Source organism: Diospyros lotus, chromosome 14 (assembly GCF_014633365.1).
Source record: "Diospyros lotus cultivar Yz01 chromosome 14, ASM1463336v1, whole genome shotgun sequence".
Lineage (NCBI taxonomy): Eukaryota > Viridiplantae > Streptophyta > Magnoliopsida > Ericales > Ebenaceae > Diospyros > Diospyros lotus.
In genome coordinates, this window is record NC_068351.1 from 383,864 (window position 1) to 401,591 (window position 17,728).

At 38.7% G+C, this 17,728-nt stretch overlaps 1 protein-coding gene across 1 annotated transcript; it reads right to left on the reverse strand.

The window, feature by feature from the left end:
• Nucleotides 1-1,177: 1,177 nt before the first annotated feature.
• Nucleotides 1,178-17,623, reverse strand: LOC127790147 (uncharacterized). The gene is made up of 4 exons (XM_052319441.1): nucleotides 17,138-17,623; nucleotides 16,738-17,053; nucleotides 13,026-13,150; nucleotides 1,178-1,933 (listed from the first exon to the last, which is right to left on the reverse strand). The coding sequence occupies exons 1-4, from the start codon at nucleotides 17,267-17,269 to the stop codon at nucleotides 1,484-1,486; spliced, it is 1,023 nt and encodes a 340-aa protein (XP_052175401.1). The 5' UTR covers nucleotides 17,270-17,623; the 3' UTR covers nucleotides 1,178-1,483.
• Nucleotides 17,624-17,728: the final 105 nt, after the last annotated feature.

The following is a 17,728-nucleotide window of genomic DNA, read 5'->3' on the forward strand; positions in this document are numbered from 1 at the left end:
ACAAAATCATAGGCACCATAAGGACTTTCACTAAGTGGGGTGAGATGAGTGTGAGAATACCACTTGCTTAGGGGGAGTGATGTGGGGACAATTAATTAATTTATGTTTCTTTTCATGGAAAATAAACAAATAAATTGGGGCCGGTAATCCTGCAATTTTTATCATTGTGCAAGGGTGTGGATGCCAGGGTATTATAATTCTTCTTTTGTGTGTGTGTGTGTGTGAGACAGATTGACAGAGAGTATACGTTGAGTTAAAAGAGTGAAAAAGGAGTAATAGTCTAGCGGGTACTTGAACCACAAGCCAAAATTAGATCGAGTGTCTGTTAATGGCAGCATGCAGACAGGGCTAGAGAGAAGGGAAGAAGATGATGAGCTTTTCTACACGCGGTGTACATGTATACAATATAATATTCAAACAACCACTGCGAGCCTACAACTTCATGACTCTGTTTGTGCGGAGACAGAAATTTAAGATAATATTGGAAGACCCTAATTATAAATTAATTTTGACAAATTCCTATGTCCCAACCATGTTTAATGGATGCGATAAAAAGATGAGCACACACGCATTTTACATAATTCTTTATAATTTTTGAAAGAAATATATAATCCCCCCCCCCCCCCCCCCCCCCCCCCCCCCCTCTTAGCTAAGTAAGCTTCCTGTATGAATCCCTTTGGTTACAGAGTCGTAATGGATTGGATTAAATTGATTATAACACATTTATTCTTGTTTTTCTCTAGATAAAAAGATTATATGTTGATATTTTATATGCGGAGGTCGTAATTCAACTAAAATTCTACAAATCTTTAACTAAAATGATACGAGGACCTTTAGATTAATTTCATCCCTTCATTAGAGGTCATGATAGAATAACATTCATTCAAGTTCAATGTGTTACTGAGTCTCCCATACAAAGCCTAAAATGCGTTGAGCAAACCTGTTCTACTCCTTGTGAATGGTACCTAAATTAGGAATCAGGAAGCTAGATCGAATTTGGGGAATTCTTGAGAAGGGTATACACCACCATCTTTAATGGTGGGACTTGGGAAGCACCCTCTGGTCTGGCTAGTCTAGTTGCTTTTGTTTCCCAACTAAGGACCCAGGCCCAAAAAAGATGATTCCCTCCATTCCCATCATCATATCATTAACATGGGAGTATAAATGCGAATGGCTGTTACTTTGACAACTAATTCTTCATATCTCTCATCATTCACATAACACAATGCAATACAACCGCTGCAAATAAGCACGCTAGGAAGGGCTCTTTACACATCTTCTCTCGCTAAGACCACCAAAACTGCTTTACGCAACTTAACTCACGACTCCGTGTCTTCGTACAGACTAAGAAATTGAATTTATCAGAACAGGCATTACAAAATTACATTCAAATTTCAGTGTCTCCTATATCTGTGTGTCAAGTTTGGCTGTCTATCTTCCCATCCTATAAAAGTATTGCTTCCGTTCTCTCAAACTTATAATTCTAATCATCCCAGTCTTTTTCCCACCCATCCCTGTTAGAGGACCTCGCTGTTAGGCCATTCACCGAGATGCTTGCCATCCGTCCCCCTGGTGATTTCACTGCCTTGTCATCATCCCAATCATCATCCCATCCATCATCCCAACCATCTGCAGCCTCCAAATTAACAGCTGAAGAAGATTCGGGCATTCCCATTTCAAGTTCCTGATAGGGAACCGCGTCTTGTTGTCTCCTCTTGCTAAACTTGCAGCAAACCCATATCCCCCCAACAATTAACGCTATTAGGAATGAGAGATAAGCACCATAGATGGGGGTCACTTGCTTATAGTACAAAGGGAGACGCTGGAAAATGTTTCCTTCAGAGGAAGGGTAGCCCATGACAAGCACACAGGTATTGTTTCCAGTGCTCAATACCATTTTTGTGATTTGGCCAATACTCGGAGTGATATTGATCTACAAAATAACCCCCAAAAAATGATATCAGAAATGTCACTTAAACAAAGACCACTATATGAAATGTGATTTAGAATGAAAAACCATGGAAACAAGCAGAGACCAAAATGTCAGTCATATCTTACAATTAATTGTCTAATATGGTTACTCATATCAGCAGTACAAGCAAGTATATACCAAGAAATCAATTAATACCAAAAATTTTAAAATTTTGAGGAACTTGATCAACAATTACACCATCAAGAGTGGAAATTGGGATGTGAAAACTATTGCAGGTTACCTATGCATGGTTAAGAAAAATGTTAATTGGATGCATATTGCACTTCAGAACTCCATAGTGGATAATAAAGTAAAAAATACCACATCATCATCATCATCAACTACACCTTATCCTAACCAAGTTAGTGTTGATGGCATGGCATTCATAATGTCAATTAACTTCTAAATATCGCATTGACAATACAAATACAAGCAAAAGAACAATGTGACAAAATTTTACGTTTGGATGCCCTTCTCAAAGCAACTCTCCAACGAAAGAATGATGAGAAAAAGTTCCACCGGCATCTTCATATGAAAAAATTTCATGAGATGACAGTGAATGAAAATAATTGATACAGTTGTATTATAGTAGTTGATATTGTGAAACCCACTACACACACACACACACAAAAGATACATGCTAACAGTATTCTTTTTTATGCATAAAAGCCTCAACTTTAAATTGCCCTTTGATCATATTTTTATCAAGTAAATACATTCAGCAATCTAGTGTATAAACTGACCAAAGGAGAGACATTACAAGTATGGGATATCATCATCTTTGCCATGACAAGCCTTAATTAACATCCCATAGGATATAATTGCCTTATAGAGGATATGGACATCCATATATTGACCCTAGTTTGATTTTGATAAACCAAAAACTTGTATGAATATTTGAAGATAAATTGCAAAAGATTTTGAAAATAACTTCAATTATAACATCTTGAAAATGATTTGCAAAATAACATTTTCAAAATGAACTCTATATTGATTTAAATTTTTTTTATATATATTTGAAATGCAATTAAGCACTTTTAGTTAAACATGATATGTGTTGTATTTCAAATTTATCCTTATAAACAAATTTTGTCTTGATATACATTTTTGAATGAGCCTTTGCAATGAGAAGCATTATTTTGAAATTATTTCAAAACTGTTGACATTTATTTCAGATTTCAGAATTTTTATTCTGTTTTATAAACAAAACTGTTGACAGCACGAGACTAACTAATAAAAATTTACCCATTCCTAAGCCATACTTTCAATGGTCTGTTTTCATACTCTCAATTTCTAATTGTCCAGAGTCATAGTAAACGGTCAACAGTTGATTTTGATGCTTTCTCCTAAAACTGTCAAAATGTATTGTAACCAATTGACACTTTCACGACACTGTTTGACAACCTATTCACAACTCTTCAACAGTTTTCTCGATCATTTAGATAGATTAAATCTTGTTTTGAAAGTAATGTAAAACATGAAGAAGCTCTGAAAGGCTTTTAAAAAACTGTTGACATACCTTAAAAACTTTCAATAGTTACTACAAAGTCATCAACAGTTTTCATCCTGACAGACTAATGGCTAGTTTTGGCGTATCTGCAGGAAGCTCAACAGCTAGTTCCGTCAAAGCCTATACAAGTAGCTTCTTGTTACAACCCTGGGGATAATCTTGTAATTACTTACCTCTTATAGACTGTTGGGGAGGTTAGGATGTTAGAAGGCGGGAAGGACAGTTGTACCAGCTAGAGTAGGCTGTTAAGCAGTTAGAGGAAATCATTGTATGGCTAGAGGTCCTCTTAATAAGAGACCTATGGCACTCAGGAGGATTTTACTGATTGATTGAATGAATAAACTTCCTCCCTCTTGATCTCTCTGTTCTCTCTGATTTTCTCTTTCTCTCTCTCTCTCTCTCTCTCTCACTCTTGTTCTACAATTGGAATTACTGAATTGCCAGCCCTAATTCACGGGCTTGACAATTGTGGTATCAAAGCTGGATGATCCAGTTATAAGAAGACTTACGGAAGCTGCGCCATGACGGAAAAGCATCGGACGAAGCAAGGAGCTTCAGTGTGGGAAGGACAGAATGCCCAATTGAGGAATTTAGTGTGTCTGGGGATCAAGGTGCAATGGCTGAGGGAACACGCTTGAAGCAGCTGGAGATCAAGCTAGAATCCATAGAGTTTGGGGCGACCCACACCCAAGAAACCCTACGCCAAACACGGGAGGACTTGGCCGAGTGGAGAGAAACCATGCAAAAAGCCATGGAGAAGCAACAAGAAGCGATGAATCAGTGCCAAGAAACGGTGGAATTGCAGGGACGAAGGATCGACAATGTGCTAAGCAAGCTGTCTTCCCTACCCCAATTTCATTTGCCACCGGAATATCCCCCAAGACATACCTCTAAACTGATTTTGCCACACAAGGGCAACTGTTCGGGCACACAAGGGATTCTTGATGAAGTAGATCAGGTTGCAGTTCAAGAAGTTTCGGGGAGGAATCAGCAATTGTGGACTCAGACCCATGTTCCGATGCCAAGATTGGAGATTCCAATGCTAGAAGGAAAGAAATCACGATGGTGGGTACGAAGGTGTAGAGGATTTTTTCAATTCTACAGAATCCCTAAAGATCAAAAGATAAATTTGGCGTTGGCATATTTGAATGAAGAGGCGGATTCTTGGTATCAAGGATGAGTCCAAGATGAAGGAATGCATGGAAACTAGGCAAAATTTGCCGATGGGTTATGTGATCGCTACGAGGAGAAAAACATAGCCGATGTAGTCGAAGAATTCAACAAGTTAAAACAAGAAGGGACTATGGTTGAGTACCAAGCTCAATTTGAGGAGTTGAGATCTATGGTGAGTACGGTGCAACCAGGACTCATTGAGCAATATTTGGTATCGGTCTTTATTAGCAGATTGAGGGAAGAATAGCAGTCAATGGTGAAGATGACGGCCAATGGTGAAGATGATGTCCCCTGCGTCCGTGAAACAAGTTGCAAAAAAGGCTAGGCTTCAAGAATTGGCCTTAGACTAGCTTCAAGAATTGGCCATCTTCAAGAAACACAAGGTTCCTATAAACCAAGTATATTGGCAGGACAATATGGAAGGGGAAAAGCAAGGCCCTTGCTCACATGGCATAGTCAACCATCTCCCAAGGCGCCAGGGAGTAACAATGGAAGTAAGGGGAATTTCATAGAGCAGCTGGGGGTACGCTTCAAACGCGGAGACAAATATAGCCTTGGTCATTAGTGCAAAAGGCAGCTGATGAATATGGAGGGAGTTGATGGGGAAAAGACAGAAGAAGCAAAAGAAGAAGTGGCCGACAAAGAAGTGTTGCTACAAGAAGAAAAAGAAGTACAAGGAGAGGAAGGAGGGGAGATTTCCTTCCATGCACTGAAAGGAAGTCCTATGGGACAGATTATAAAAGTGAGAGGCTAGGAGGGGAAACAAAGGTTAATGGTGCTTATCGACAGTGGGAGCACCCACAACTTTCTTAGTGAAGCCACAGCTACAAGCCTCAAGTGTCCCATGACAGCCACAACCCCCTTGTCAGTAACTGTAGCCAATGAGAGTAGAATGTATAGCCACTACAAATGTATAGGATTTACATGGATCATGCAAGGTTAGGAATTTGCAACTGATTTGCGAATTTTAGAACTGAGTGGATGTGATATAGTGCTTGGCGTAGACTAGATGAAGACTGTGAGTCCTCTGACTTTTGACTTCAACAAGTTAGAAGTCACAGTGGTAATTGAAGGGAAGAAGCTGACTTTGTTGGGCAGCTTGGATTAAGGAGAGTGTAAGCTAATTGGAGGGAAAAGACTGCAGAAGATGATGTTGAAGAAGGGAGGGCAGATAGCCCAACTGTATTCTATACAGGCTGTGGAAATGGAAGGTGACAACCAATCTAAGGCAGAACTTCAGCCTACTGTTGCCAACATTGATTCCCAACTCGCAAATAAGGTATGTTTTTCAGATGACTTGCATTCACTTTTGGTAGAATTTAAGAATCTATTTGCGAAACCCAATTCTTTACCACCACAAAGACCCTTGGACCACTCAATTCACCTTAAACCAAACTCAGAATCTGTCAATGTTAGAGCCTATAGATACTCTCTTGCTCAGAAAACAAAGATTGAGAAGCAAGTTAAAACAATGCTAGACTCAACCATCATTCAACCCAACCAAAGCCCCTATGCATCCCCAGTCCTCCTTGTTAAGAAAAATGATGGAACTTGGAGGTTTTGCATAGACTACCGACAGCTTAACTCCAACACTATAAAAAATAAGTTTCCTATACCTTTGATTGATGACCTATTGGATGAGTTATATGGTGCAAAAATCTTCTCTAAACTGGACCTTAGGTCTGGTTACCATCAAATTCAGATGGCCCCATCTGACATTCATAAAACAACTTTTAGAACCCACCAAGGACTGTACGAATTCATTGTTATGCCCTTTGGTTTGACTAATGCACTTGCCACCTTACAAGTTTTGATGAACCAAATTTTCCTACCCTACTTGAGGAAGTTCATCCTTGTTTTCTTTGATGAACCCGTACCAGAGCTCATTTTAATTTTTGTTACTTTTTACTGTTGTTTGTTACTTTTACTGCTATAATCCCTAATGTAGAAGTTAGTTAAATTACTTTTACTATTGTAATTCCTAGGGTAGAGATAGATACTGCCATGTGAAGGGAAACTTAGGAGAATACCAAGTTTGTTAGGCTATAGGGCCCACCCTGCCTCTCCTCCCAAACGCTGGTGTATATCCTCCTATTCGGGGAAGGAAAGAACCCATAAAAAATATCAGAATTCTACACAAACTCTCCTTTTTTCTCTCTACTCTCTCTCTCTCTCGTTCTTCCTCATTCCCTCTGTTTTTGCTCTTTGTTTCGATGTTTGGTCCTTCTAATTCATATCGAATTGGAAGAAAGGGCATTGTCAGGCTCAGGCTGTGACACATCCTCGTTTACAGTCTCACTTTTGAAAACCACCTCACACATATCTGCATGACATTTGAGATCCTTAAGTCTCACCAATTGTATGTTAAGCTCTCGAAATGTACCTTTGCTGCGAAGGAGGTGGAGTATTTGGGACATATTATTTGTGGAGAAGGGGTATGAACTGATCCAAAGAAAGTGGAAGCAATGTTGGAGTGGCCTAGACCTAAAAATTAGATGGAGTTGAGGAGTTTCTTAGGATTGACCGGTTATTATCGAAAAAAAATTCAGCACTATGGCATGATCAACAAACCTCTCACCGAGTTGTTGAAGAAGAAAGGATTTCAGTGGAATCCCAAGGCGGAAGCAGCATTCTTAACCCTTAAGAAATCCATGTCTATGGCCCCAGTGTTAGCTCTTCCGGATTTTTCTAAACCCTTTACAGTGAAGACAGATGTGTGTGAAACCGATACTGGAGCGTTGTTGGTACAGGAAGGGCAACCATTGGCTTTTTATAAGCCAAGCCTTGTCTCAAAGACACTTGGGGCTAAGTGTTTATGACAAGGAATTGTTCGTAGTGCTCGGGCAATTGATAAGTGGCGTCATTATTTGAAGAGTCAACCATTTGTGATTCGCACAAACCATGAGAGCTTGCAATTTCTAGCCCAACAAAAGCTGCATACCCAATTACAGCGGAAAGGTGTTTCAAAACTCATGAGGCTGGATTATACTATTTAGTACCGACGAGGTAAGGAAAACGTAGTGGCTAACACACTGTCAAGACGAAACAAAACTGTAGCCTGCCAAGCTATTACAACTGTAGGGCCGGAGTGGATGACTGAGTGAGAAGCTAGCTATGGACAATCTAAGTGGCTTCAGGGTATTATGGCACAGTTGGTAGTGCAACCTACTGCAATTGCAAATTATACATTGTCCAATGAGATGGTATGGTATAAGGCAGATTGGTAGTAGGAGATGACAGTGCCTTAAAGGATAAAATATTGCGGGTCCTTCATTGTTCTCCCTTGGGTGGTCACTTAGGAATTCAAGCTACTTATCAAAAGGTCAAGCAATTATTCTTTTGGCCTAAGAAAAAGGTAGATGTGGTGAAATTTGTGATGTCATGTGCAGTATGCTAGCTGGCCTACCCTGGATTGTTACAGCCTTTGGCAGTGCCTCAACAAGCATGGGAGGGGCTTTCCATGGACTTTGTAGAGGGTCTACCACGATTGGAAGGCAAAGATGTAATTATGGTGGTGGTAGATCGTTTGACAAAATTTAGGCACTTCATTAGTCTCTCCCATCCATTTACTGCACAGGCGGTGGCACGAAAATTTTTGGATAGGGTGCCTAGGATACATGGTGTTCCTAAAACTATTGTCTCGAACAGAGACAAGGTGTTCACAAGTTCATTTTGGCAAGAGCTGTTCAGGAAGTTGGGAGTAGGGCTATGTTTGTCCATTGCCTATCACCCTCAAATGGATGGCCAAATGAAAAGGGTCAACCAGTGTTTAGAGGCATACTTGAGGTGTATGTGCTTCTCCAACCCTAAGAGCTAGAATATGTGGTTGTCGTTAGCACAGTGGTGGTACAATACCAGCTACCATAGTGCTATTCGAAGGAGTCCTTTTGAAGCCATTTTTGGGTATAAGCCCACTTTGTTGCCTGCCATTTCAGAGTCTTCCCCTACTATAGCTAAAGTGGAGCATTATTTCCAATAGAGGCAGCAGTTGTTAACAATGAAGCACAGAAACGGCTCGGAGGCTCCGTTTCGGCGTTTCCGAACCGTTTTCTGTTTCGGAAACGTGAAGACGGCCCGAAACAGCCTTCGAAACATTTCTGTAAATTGTGAAACGTTCTGGGGGCCGTTTCGCAATTTACAGAAAATGTGGGAAACACGTTTCATACTTGAAACGCATTTCCAGCAACCACGGTCACTCACCTGCAACGAGGAAGACAATGGTCACCGAGAGGGGAGGCGGTGGCGGTCGGCGGCGAGGCGAGATATGGAGTATGTAGCGACGATCGAGGCAAGAGATGGTGTACGGCGGTGGGCTGCGACGAGGGTGAGAGACGAGCGACGGTGGCAGAAACGCTTCGACTGTGAGAGAGGCAAGATCGAACGTGATGGTGAGGGCAAGAGACTCGTCGATGGCGAGAGAGGCGAACGACGGTGGTAGAGACGCTTCGACTGTGAGAGAGGCGAGATGAAGGCAAGGTTGAGGGCAAGAGACTCGTTGATGGCGACCGAGAGAGGCAACAACGATGGCAGAGATCGACTGTGAGAGAGGCGAGATCGATGGCAAGGGCAAGGGCGAGGGCAACAGATGCGTTGACGACAAGAGAGGCGGCGACGGTGGCAGACAGAGGAAGCGGCGCAGTCGGCCATTGATAGCAAGTGGCCAGTGGCGTGGGTCTCTGAGAGCTTGCGGGTAATAGTCTAGGGTAATATTGTAATAGTATGTATATCTAGGGTTTGTAAAATTATAACTTAATATTATTTATAGTATATAAATTGTATATTAATTTCACATACACTCCTATATTTTTTAAAATTATAGTTTACCCCGCATTTCCGTTTCTTAACTTTTTTGAAAAATACCGTTTCTGCATTTCCGTTTCCGCGTTTCCCGTTTTCGTTTCCGTGCAACATAGGTTGTTAACAATGTTAAAAAGGGAATTAGCTATTGCCCGTAACCGGCAGATAGCAAACAAAAGACGGAGTGACAAGACCTTTGAGACAGGTGATATGGTTTACCTCAAGGTTAGGAGGTTCTTGCAAGCCCTATACTTCATTACCAGCTTCTAAGTTGAGTCCAAAGTATTTTGGACCCTACCTATTGTGGCCAAGGTGGGGCTAGTAGCATATTGGTTGCAGCTACTAGAAGGGGTGACTAGCCATCTGGTGTTCCACCTTTCACTATTGAAGAGAGCTACAAACCCTGTTGATCCTACTCGGACAGACTTACCACCAAATGCGGAAGAGGTAATTGAACCCCGCGCTATTGTAGAGAAAAGAGTGTTGTACCGAGGGAAGTTACCTCTAACTCAAGTATTGGTCTAGTGGTCTCATCTTCATCTAGACCACACTATTTGGGAATACCTCCCAAATCTTTTGAAGCAATTTCCCGAAGTTGTGGGACTTCTCTAAATTCTTGAGAACAAAAATTATTTCAAGGGGTGGGGATTGTTATGACCCTGGGGATAATCTTGTAATTACTTACCACTTATAGATTGTTAGGGAGGTTAGGAGGTGGGAAGGACAGTTGTAACAGCTAGAGTAAGTTGTTAAGCGGTTAGAGGAAATCGTTGTATGGCTAGTGGTCCTCTTAATATGAGATCTACGACACTCAGGAGGATTTTACCTATTGATTGAATGAATAAACTTCCCCCCTCTTGATCCCTCAATTCTCTCTATTTTCTCTAATTTTCTGCTCCTTTTTTTCTCTCTCTTATTCTACAATCAGAATTACCGAATTGCCAGTCCTAATTCAAGGGCTTGACACTTCTCAAGACCAAAAACAAAACCCTTCTAGTGCATTAGAGGAGCTTTCATTGTGAATTGTGATACACCAAAGAGCACTTAGGAGAGCATTTATTAACGCTCTTTCATTTATTGTGCTTCACTTGTGTTATTTGATCTGGAACAGATAATTTATTCCATTGTACTTCATTGCAAATTCCATTGGAGGGGGAAAGAATTTTGGTCTAAAGTTCTTGTTGCAAGAATGTTAAGATACATTCTTGTGGGTTGTGTATCCAGTGGATACACTAGCTTGTATTTGTATTGTTGTTGTAATACACCATTACATTTTGTATTGTTTTGAAAAGTTAGTGGATTGAACTCTCTAGCAAACCTAGAGGAGTGGAGTAGACTTGTAGGAAGATGACCAACTACAAAATCCTAGTCAAATTGACTGTGTTAACCTGACCTAGTCAAATTGAATTTGACCAAACTAAAAAACATATATATTACTTTTCCAAAAATCCAAAAAAAAAAAAAAGTAAGACAATCCTCAAACTACTTTTAGGAAGATTATAGCAAAATTTAGACGCTTCCTGACATAGAATTATTATGGTTCAAGTTAGGGACATTACTGGAAGTATATTACATGAGGACCAAGTGAGTGGTTAATTTTGTTAAATATTTGTTTTAGAAATTATTCTTGCTCTGATTGTAAAATGAATTTACGTGAATATTATGTTCCAGTTTATTTAGAAATATATGATATTCTGAATTGTGCAGCCAAATTGAGAACATAGGTTTGAAAGTTGGTGCTATTGTGCAAATACATCTTTGATTGTGCTATTGTTCAAACAATAGTTTTGGACGATGTGTGTGATCTCAGTCATGACCTGACTACTTAAATCAAAACCAGCCCCTATGTATGGCAAAATGGTGCATCTTGCTCAACAGTTAGGGGAGGGGGACCAGGTGCGCTCTTGGTTACTCCAACCAAGTATGTTGTATGGAATTGACCCAGGCATAATCCTGTGATACTCTAGTATGATATAGATCCACAGACCACCTTTGAGATGTATATATAATACTGATTCTTTTTAATAGAAATAACATTGATGATGAATTGTTGAATAATTATTGATAGTGGTTCCTTGGATTATTTCATGATGTCTACACTGAATATCTAGATATATGATATGTGCTACACCATGTTAAAAGAGATTACTAAATTCAAAATTTATGCATTTGGAATGTTTTGAAAAATCAATTCAGTTTTATTTGTACAATTACTTTGGGGTATGTGCAATATATATACATAATAATTGTTCACTGAGCAGTGAGCTCACCACTTTACCTTACCATATCAGGTGATCCATAAACGTCTTAGAATTGGTCTAGGTATGGGGGAACTGGCAGAGATGATTTTCTAGAGACATGGGTTGTATTACATTTATGATTTCGTTTTGGAATGAAGGACTTGCAACTAAATTCTGTTCAACACTATAGTTTTGTTATAATTAGGCTTCTTCAAATTATGCTTTTTGTTCTCTAAGTCTAGGCTTGGGGTTCACAATTGGTCCTGCTCCACAAGGAAGAGTGTGCGACACACTAGTGCCATAATTTATGTACAAAAAAACATGTCATAAGTGAACTTTGTACAACACCCAAGACTCAAAAAATGAAACAAAAATATGTTATCTGAGAAATGAGCAAAAGTAAAAACAGAAAAAAGGGCAGAGCAAACATCCACAAAAATATAGAGAGGGGAGGAGTGCCTTTAAAGAAATGGATGGATGGAATGCTCCAACCCTAAAAAAAGGCTCTAGTATTCTTGTCCCCCCAGTCCCCCACAGATGCCATGTCACTCAAAAGAAACAACACCAAAACTTTTTCCACTATGTATCAGGATACATCAAATTCTTGTTCAACACTTCTGCCAACTTGTTTGTGATCCTGTTCTATTGTTTACTTGAGCTAAGCAAACCAAGATCAAAGTCCCACTGTTTCTTTTATCTGATCAAGACAATGCAGAAAAGAAAATATTATTCCTTTCTCACAATCTCTAGCCAACCCTACCTAGTGCGATTAAGGCTCAGGATTGTTGTTGTTCTCATAATCATTTTCTATTCCACATTGTGCATCTTAACCATTGCTCCTTCAAATTTCAGAAATATAAACAGCACCTATGGTTGTCCAGTTTTATCTTACTTTAAAAAGTGAGGAGGGGAACATCCTAGTCCACGTATGAGGCTCCCCCCTTGGTGGTCCAGTTTTAGTTCACAGCCTTACCTTTTCTTCCAAAAGAAGTTGTCTCCACAATTAAACTTATGACCTTCCAATTACAAAAAAGCAATCTTGCTACCAAAGCTTGCCCTCACAAAAAATTCCATTTTTTTATTTAGAATCCAAACAATTTACCTCAAGCAACCAACTAAAACAACTAACAAGATTTAATTGACTTTATTTTGCCAGGTAAACTGTCACTCTCAATAAATCACATCTCATTCATATCAAAATTTTCCTGTTGGCTATGGCTTACAGTCAAATCTCAAATTTCATCAAGTCTGATCTCCCCCAGCTATTGACATCATTTCATTAACAAGAATACCAGAAATAAATACTGCATTATTTGAGATAAAAGACTCATACCGTTTTAGTTTTTTTTGGGGAGATTCCATCATCATTCATGACATTCCTCAGAGAAACTGGATTAGTAATAGTCACTTTTAGTGTGCTTTCACCTTCATTTTGGACTAGAAGCACCGATTTGGACCCTGTTACATTAAAAAGGTAGGTAAAGGGCCTTTCTTTCCTTTGAAGAAATAGATGAGATTAATGCTGTTGTCTGTTCATGGGTGTAGTGAGAGAAAACAAAAAGAAATGCAAAGGAAAGATTGCTATTTACTTGGTTACCATCCACCTTTCCTTCTCCTTTTTTTCATAATTATTGTCAATTTTTTTAAGAGTACACTTCTATTTTTGAAGTATGAAGAGAAATATAAAGGGAAACTAATTTTCCTTCTCACTTACCTTTTCTCTTCCTTTTGCCCTAACCAATTCAAAATTTCAAACAAAAGCTAAAAAGATATCAACAAAATAAAACATTTTAAGAATCAAATTAAAGGTGTTTCTTTTTCTTTTCTTTTCTTTTTTTGGGGGGTGGGGGGAAGGTATTTAAGTGCTTCATTTGGGGGTCAGTGGCACTGGACTGGGGAGGGGGCAATAATTACTTCCTCTCTTACCTGAAATTCTGGAAGGAAAAACTGGAAAAGGTACATTATGCAGGCATAAAAAAGAGCATAAATGTATGGTAATTCTTATATAATCATCTATCCATCAATGTGCCTACACTACTACTGTTCCTAAACCAGCTATTCAGTATGTTAGAGTCCTACTGTTCCTAAACTAGCTCTATATGCACATAACTCAGCTTAAGCATTTACCTAGATTTAGTAAACTCACACAATCTAAAAACACTAGTAGTCTAAGGTTATCCCACTGTTTTTTATGCTAAAACAAATAAAAGAAACATAATATACAGGCACCAACTGAATGATTATTAAATATAGGGCACAATATTTTAACTAGAAGAAAATAAATAAAAGAAATGCAAGGAGGAAAATAATAAGGAAAAGAAGAGAAGAAAAATATATCAAGAATCTCATGTAGTTTTTTTTTTTTTAGAGACTTGTATGTTTAATACTTAGGTATTTTTACATGTAAAAAGCTCATTGCCTAGTATTTCCCTTAGCTTGCATTGGTTGTAAATTAGTATTTTCTCTCAATCACAAGAATTGCACGTGCTTAATGGAAATTTCATCTCCCCTCGCTAATATGGCATTTTAATTCCATCTTGACTGACAAAGGAGTCCCTCAGTTACAATCCAGGCTTGATGACCATGCTTGGGACCTAAGAAATGCCAATATGGATACAAATATAGAAACAAATATGAAAATAAATAAATAAACAAGGGAGAGAGGGGTACAACAAAAAATAAGGTTTTCACAAGAAGTTTTTTGTTGAGGTTTGCCTAGAGTTTTCTGATTAGAAGATCAGTGGAGCGTTGATGGCTTTCGGCTGGAAGCTATTAAACAATTAGGGTTTTTTAAGCCAAAGTGTAATTATGTATCTTTGGGGTCTAACTGTAAATTCTTTATAATTATTAGTTATATGGGGGGGTTCCGCCTCCTCTATAAATAAGAGGACAAGGCGGCAGTTTAGGAAATCTTCTCTCTTGTCAAGTTCTCGGTTACTATTGTGAGTATTCTAGAGAAAGTGAGGCATGTGTATTGTGTTCTTAAGCTTTCTTGGAGTGAACAAGGGTTGTACTTGAGCGATAGGATTGAAAGAGGGCTTGGGTTTTGTACTGATCAGTTTCTTCTCAATAAAAGCTGCTCAATTGGGGTGTTGGACTGCTAGATGTAGAGCCAATTAAATTGGCTTGACCCAGGATAAATCTGCTCTGTCTCCTTTATGGTTTGATTTTTTCAATTCTGTTAATTTCTTTTCTATTGTTCATTTTTCTGTTCTTATATTTACACTGCATCTGAGAGTGTTGGAGTGGGTTTTCTCGCCTAAGGGTATAATCTAAGAGTCCTAAGGTTAACATTTTTCATTATCATAATAATAAAAAACACTATGTGAGTCTGTAATGCATAAGGATCCCCACTTCCTAAGGTTCCACATAGGGGGCCATATTTGTACGCAAACTTCCACTTACTCTCTTTGCAAAGAGGTTGTTTTCACAACTCAAACCATGACCCTCCAATCACAAAGGAGCAACCTTATTGCAGTTATGAAGGCTCATCCTCCAAATATAAAAAGAACTAATAAAATTAATTATTAAAAAAGCATCACTAAACTAATTGAAGATATCATTCGATATATAATAATGCTAATACACAAAAAAAAAAAAAAAAAAGTTGAACAAAAAGAGCATTGGAGTACCAATAAATCCATCATAATGATAATATAAAGAGATTCATCATACATAATATTAACTATTTTGATCTAAGTTGTAAATAGACTCAATTATATTTTATTTTACTCAAAACTTTGGCATATTAATCGATTTTATCTAAGTTCTCAAACCAGACTAGTCATCAAATTGGCCAAAGTACTAGTTGACTGGTTTAACCGGTGGTTTAATGGTTGAATGGCTGGTTAACAAATTTATATATATAATTTAATAATGTCATTGTTTAGGTATATGAATATACTATTGACAACTATTAATATTCAAAAAATGTTAAAACATCATAAAGCATGAACCACTAATTAAAGTTTCAAATTTCATAATTTCAAACTAAGTAAAAATGCAAAAAATTAACTAAATGTTAAATCTCATATCATAGTACCTACAAATAGAGTTTTGTATAAATTATTGTGATAGAGGCAAAGCAATGGTTGGATGGAGATTAACTTTATTAGAAAAGAGAATAGAGTTTTGAAGCAAAGAGTTTGCACTTAATAGAAATCAGGAATTTTAAGAAAGTGAAGAATTCAGGCTATTAAATCTTCACGTTTTGATTTTTTTTTTTTCTTCGTTTTTCACAAAGACTAATTTTCCTGTCTATTAAATAGAATGCGTGAAATATTTAGTACTTTAAATAAAAATTAATATGATTGATTTTTGTGAACCAATAAAACTGGATGGAATTGACTGGTTTTAACTGGTTTATATGCATCTCTGGTCTTTTTTCAAACCAGACCAACATGGTGATTGGTTTGCCATCCAACCGGCTGAACTGGTCCAGGTTTTATTAACTATAGATCTTATATCAAAAAGAATTATAAAACTCCAATAAAAATCCCAATGTCACCTCACACATGTCCTTGTTGCATGCCCATCCCATAGGCATACATATTCTAGACCTGTCAAAAACTCTAGGACACACCAGATGACGTGTTTGATGAGCATTTATGTGCTTGATATGTATCAAACTTGGGCCTGCTATCCAAAATGAGGTGCATGAGCTTCCTAGTTTGACATGGGGAATCAGTAGGTGAACCGGAAAAAAAAACTATTTCTAGTCCTGTCCTCATTCTTCCTCAAGTTTGGTCATAGTTACTCCTCCACAAATCAATTCCATACTTCCCTTTAATAATATTTAGATGCCCCCATTATGGGGACTCATTGAAATTACAATCTGCACTGGAAATTCAAAAAAATCCAAGGTCTCATATTTCATCAAATTATAGTATTAAAAGCTGCACCTAGACAGAACAACAAAGGTAAGGAGAGTACCATTCTTCCCAAATCAATACAGACAGTCAAGAAAAGGAAGAATAATGCAGACAGTCAAGAAAAGGAAGAATAATGCAGACAGTCAAGAAGAGGAGGAAAGGCATTTAATTTACCACTTTCAAGACCTTGAATGCAAGCAGTCATTGTGTTCTGGATGGTGCAAGTCACAGTCGACCCCTTGCAACTCCCATTACTACCGGAGTGCAACTCGGCTTTGCCATCAGATTCCTCTTTCCCTTGCTGAGACTCTCCATTATCCAGCTGCTTCTGAGTGGGAAAACTAGCAGAAGCTTTACCGCGACCCTCATCCTTTGAGGCATTCGGATTTGCTTTTGGCGAACCATTTGACAATTGTGGGCCCTTGGGCTTTTCAAAGGGACTGGATTTCGATCCTTTGTCGGTCGGAGTAGGGCTAGGCAACGGCGAATCCTAAAACAACCTCATGGCTGAGAAACTCGGATACATACGCAAGTAGAAAGAGGCATAGATACAGAGAGGGAGAGAGATACATACAGATACAGAAGAGGTAGTATCGTTTGGCACCCCGCCGATTAATTTCCGGAGATTCAAGAGAGAGAAGGCGGAGGAGGAATTGGAAACAAACAAGAGCAAGAAGACAACAGTGAGAAACCTATTTGTGCCCATTCCACGAAAATTCCAGCAAATAAAGGGATCCCAGTCCAGGCAGCAGGAGTATTTGGAAGCTTAGCGTTCACGCATAGCAAGAAACAAACTGAGATCTCGAGTTCACAGAGAGCTTCGATTAGACACTCATAAATAGATCAGAGACATGATGACAGGAATTCGAAGAAGTTTGAGATAGGAGGGGTCTGGTGGGTTCAGAATAGAATCTGGTCTGGTCTGGTCTGGTCTAGCCTGGCGAATGGATGCGCGATCAAATTAAAGAATTCAACTTGGTGGTGAAGGCGCAGCGTCAATCCAACAATTCACATTACTACCTCTCGGAGCTTGACGGCGCGAGTCCAATTGCCTCGCCGCAGTAATTAATTGATCGGATAAATACAGTGTACTGGACTGTACTGTCCATCTGTTTTTGGGGCTTCCACGAATCGTCTTTTTTGAGTTTTAGACAAGACAAATGGG